Raw genomic sequence first — 4,848 nt, forward strand, 5'->3', positions numbered from 1 at the left:
AGCACATAAAATATCTGTGCACTGCAGAACACTTATGGTGGTGAAACGAACACAAGTCAACCGACAGTTAATGCATTATTGAGACTAAACCTCCACTTACTGATGACAAATGTAGCTAAATAAAATGCTGCCAGAACAGATGAAGCTGATGGAGCTGATGGAGGAGCAGTGAAACTTCCAGTCCAGCTGCCTTGCTTCAACTCTTAGTTAAAATGACCTGGATGACTGAGAACCTTAAACACAATGCTGCCACTATTTCCATGAATGTGTCAAAGCTCTGATGCTGCTTGAAGTCAAAGTTTAGAGGTTTTTTTCTGACACTCTATAGAAAAACAGAAGCGTGTGGTTTCAGATTAACCAGACCAAAGTTGACCAGAAAGAGGAACAGGTCCTCATTCAAAAGAACTGGTTTTGTGTAAATAACTTTAAGTGAATCTGTCCCAAGATACTGCAGGCTGCTGTTTCTCTGACGTTTGATTCCTTCATTTCCTGTTTAGGTCATGATTACATGTTGTCTTCTGTCACATTAAAAGATCATCCCACACAAACATGTACAGAAAGACAAACACAGGAAGGAGATGCCGATTTAAACTAAGCTTCATGGTCCTGACTGACCACACAGACAGGGGAAGGAGTGAGGTTGAGGTTTCTCCATCAGGTTCAGATTCAGAATAAATGAGTGCTCTGTTCTTCTGCTTCTTATCAGCATTAAATACAAATATCTGCTGTGTTTTATTTTCAGGCATTTGCTGACATTGCTCCACCCTCCAAACGTGAAGACCCTGTCTACCAGAGTCTTGATCCTGACAGCAGGGACCAGGACCAGACCTACTCTGCATCAGCAGAGACAGAGAACGAGCAGTCATACTGAGCTGCCTGTCTGCTACAAAACAGTGATACAGGTTTCTGTACAATGTGTTACACAACAACAGGGAGAGTACACACCTGCTGCACCTGGGCCAGTCCACGGCCTGTTTGGTCCTCCTGAGCGGCCCGGGCTTGTCTGCTCGCCCTTTGGCCTGAGTGACTGCTTGTTATGTGTTCTCTGTTTAAAAGATCTCACAGAACTGTCTCTTTAATGAACCCCTGAAGAACCAATGCACATTCATTTGATGGACACTGTTGGCAGAATGCAGTTTCTTCTAAATACTCCTTGTTGCTCTATGAAACCCTAAACGTCTCACTGATGTCCTGTTTCACTACAAACCATGCAGACCCCTCAGATCATCTGCGACAGGTGTACTGTCTGTCCCAGAGTTAGAAATGAACATTTAGCTTCTATGCCCCAAATATCTGGAACAAACCCCTAATGGTCACATGGTGACCTTAGCTGAATGAAAGAGAAAAAGAGGAAGGACATGCAGACTTAAAGAAGCTTCCTGACTGACCACACAGACAGGAGGCACTTTCTCCATCAGGATCAAATTCAGAATGAAGGTCCATCATGTTCTGTTCTTCTTCTTCTTATCAGGTGAGGACTGAGAACGTTGCTGTCTGCAGCATGCACGCACATTGTTGTTGTTGAAGTGTTAAAAGTAGCAGCATTGTAAAATGTCACTCACTGTTTGTGTCCCCAGCAGCACCGGCTGTCCATGCAGTCTTCCTTTACACAGGACCTGAAGGAGGAAACGGAACCCTGGACTGCAGCTTCGTTTCTGGAAGCACCAAGTTCTTCTGTAAGAACGACTGTAAAGGAAAAGAAGACGTTCTTATTAAAACAGACGGCAGCACAGCCCAGAACGGCAGATACAGCATTAAATACTCAGATTCTTCTTCTGGAAGAGGATCTCTGCATGTGACCATCACACATCTGACCCAGTCTGACTCAGGGCTGTACAGGTGTGGTCTGGGCAGAGGGCTGGTTCTAGAATCATACACAGACTTTGAGGTCAGAGTTTCAGATGGTGAGTTTATTTTATAATCCCTTGATTATTAGAATTAATCTATATGATGACAATGAGAGCTGATTATGAGTGCCACCAGAACCATTGTATTTTTTGAAGAACCGTCATACTGTTCAGTGTACTGAAACTGGCAGCAGCACACCTAGGGGGCGCTGGGGGAGAGTCCTCTATGAACAGGAGTGAAAGGAGCTAAAACAATTATTTACACCTGTTTCTGGACAAAAACTCACATTGTGTTAGTAGCTAACAATCAGAGCTGAGGGCCGCAGCTAGCATTGTGCTAATAGCTGTCTGTTGGTTGGTTCAGATTAGGTCTGATGGAGACAGGAGAGGTCAGCCAGTGACTTGTTGCTGCATCCTCTGGTGCCACCGTGCAGACTGTGACAACAGGATATGTTGAAATCACAGTGGAACAGGAAGTTCATGCATCAACTCATGCAGCTGTGTTCTTATTTTCTGACAGAGCTCTTGGATAAAACCTCTGGTTTCATCTATACAACAACACAGGGACAATCACTCACATGGGGATGCAGCTATACTGTCTATGGAGACAGGAAGTTCTTCTGTAAGGACCAATGTCAGAAGCTGGAGGACGTACTCATCTACACGGACAAAGACACGGCTCAGAACGGCAGATACAGCATCCTCTATGTAAAAGGATCTGTGCCCGGCCTGCACGTCAGCATCAGTCAGCTGACCAAGGTTGACTCGGGGTGGTACGGGTGTGGTTACGGCAACCCTCTGTCTCCAGATTCATTCTACAGATTTCAGGTCCTTGTTGTTGATGGTGAGTCTCTTCTCTGTCCAGATGTCATATTTTTGAGGCTTCCTCTTTTATTTTGAAAGCACTTCCTTATACCGCTGGACCCGACTTTCTGATCCCTCCACTTCCTTCGGCTGCACCCGTCTTGTTTTCTCTTGTTTATAGTTCAGCTCCCGGTGTGTCTTTCCAGGACCTGATGGAAAATGTACTTCACACTAAAACTCTTTCTTTTATTTTCTCCTCACATGTGCAGACAGAATGTTCTGTAGCTCAGCTCTGAGGTTTCTCTCCCTCTTCCTTCCCAGGTTTGCCTGACGGCCCAGACTACTCTGTGCCTCTGGTTGTGTGCGTTTTGTGCCTCTTGGTTGTGTTTCTGCTGGTCATCTTCTTTGTGATGAGAAGGAGGAAGTTTGGCTCAATCGGTAAAGGAAAAACAAACCAAACAAACACCGAGGTGAGTTTCTGCTTTCCATGGAAACGCCTGTATATCATCCTTTGGTAACCTCTCTGGTACAAAACCTGTGAATGATGATGATTTGAAGTATGTCAGGTTCTGGACTGTGATTTATTTTCAGGTATCGGTCACTTATGAGAACGACACTGCGGCCTCCACACGTGAAGACTCCGCCTACCAGAGCCTCAGTCCATCCACCAGGGACCAGGACCAGACCTACACTGCTTTAGTAAAGACAGAACTGTCACATTGACTTTCAACCTGATTCTACTTTGTGTTTCCTTCCCCCGTGAAAAGCTGATCATCTTTTATTTTCATTTTTATTAATCTAGCTTACGAAACACAAACATGTATAATAGAAAAGATGCTCAACAAGTCCAATATGTACCTGTGTGACTTTAAGTTTTTTTTCCATTGCAATGTGAACATTTATAGAAATCGGCGTCTCACCAGCAGCAGTGTGATCCTCTGACAGATACAGACCGCTGACACTTATTAATCACAGCTCAGATCTCAGAGTTCTTTAGTAAAACACTGCTGACGGTGTTTATCAGTTACACTCACGTTTAAGAGCAGATCTCTGAGGCCAGAGAGGGACTGATGCTTATCTGTGTGTCAAACTAACACAGCGGAAACAACATGACTTTGTAAAGACTGCAGGTCTCTCATTAATTAAATAAAAACCACCTGTATTTTTGTTTGAATCTATTTTCTTTTGTTCAGGAAAGACAGGAGCTGAGAACCTTAGTTGTTTTGTTTGTTATTTTGGCATTGCTCACCCTGAAGGTTTCTGTTGTCTCAGTTCGTTTATAAATAAATGTATATAAATTCCATTCGTCCTTGATATTTTTTCATATCTACCTTGGGAGTCGGAACAGGAGGGAAGAGTCACTTTATGCTACAACTAGGTTTCCCCTAGGCCGGTTGTAACACAACTAAGTCAAACCTCCTCCCTCACACCTCATTACTAAGAGTTAATCTGCCTTCATGGATGGAATTAGGCTTGTTAGCAACAATAGCTAACAACTTAATTCACTGTAACGAATCAGCATCAAACACTCAGCACATAACACGGCCCCTTCAGGTCTTCTGGGACAGACGTGCTCTCCTTCTTCTTCTTTTGGATTTCAGGCAGACTGAATGCTCTAAGGGAGGGGGGCCCACTACGCAGGGGGTGCGGGTGATCGCTGTTAGTCTATCATCTATCCTCATGGTGCCTCAAAGATCTGTTAGACACAGATGTCTCACTCTCTACTGATCTTTGTGTGTGTAGAAGCATAAATGATGGAAGGAGAGAGAGCCCTTACCATTAATACAAGATCTTTGGGGCTAGTTTTTGGGCCGTTTCAACAAACCGCCAGACAGCTGAGTGCTGCTAGTGGAGAGACAGAGGCTCTGATTGGCTGTTTGTTGCAGGAACAGGCCTATTGCATTCTGGGAGTTGAGGTCTTACTGCCACACACCCTCTTTCATCCGTTTTTGGATTCTGCAGCACCAACTTTATCAGGTTTACCACTTCGCTCTGCAGACATTTAGGATTAACAGCAGCAAAGCGTGGCTTTAAGTCATGAGTTCATATAATCCTAAATCTAATGTGCAATTTCCCCACTGTGGGGCAAATTAAGGGTTCCTTAATCTTAATCTAATATGTTACCCAATCCTCACCACTTAGTGGTTTTGGTGAAGATAACATCTGAAAGCCGAACATGCACAGTGATACAGGAAGG

General features: G+C 44.1%; 1 protein-coding gene across 2 annotated transcripts; it reads left to right on the forward strand.

Moving 5' to 3' along the window:
- Positions 1 to 1,370: 1,370 nt before the first annotated feature.
- Positions 1,371 to 3,747, forward strand: LOC114438093 (polymeric immunoglobulin receptor-like). 2 transcript variants are annotated; one of them, XM_028409199.1, is made up of 5 exons: positions 1,371 to 1,471; positions 1,578 to 1,904; positions 2,368 to 2,691; positions 2,973 to 3,121; positions 3,243 to 3,747. In XM_028409199.1, exons 1-5 carry the CDS (start codon positions 1,432 to 1,434, stop codon positions 3,372 to 3,374), a joined length of 972 nt encoding a protein of 323 aa, XP_028265000.1. In that variant the 5' UTR covers positions 1,371 to 1,431; the 3' UTR covers positions 3,375 to 3,747. The 2 variants fall into 2 exon arrangements, with proteins under 2 accessions (XP_028265000.1, XP_028265001.1); XM_028409200.1 differs by having other exon boundaries at positions 1,409 to 1,471; positions 1,581 to 1,904.
- The last annotated feature ends 1,101 nt before the right edge of the window (positions 3,748 to 4,848 follow it).

The sequence above is a fragment of the Parambassis ranga genome, chromosome 7 (genome assembly GCF_900634625.1).
Source record: "Parambassis ranga chromosome 7, fParRan2.1, whole genome shotgun sequence".
Classification (NCBI taxonomy): Eukaryota; Metazoa; Chordata; class Actinopteri; family Ambassidae; genus Parambassis; species Parambassis ranga.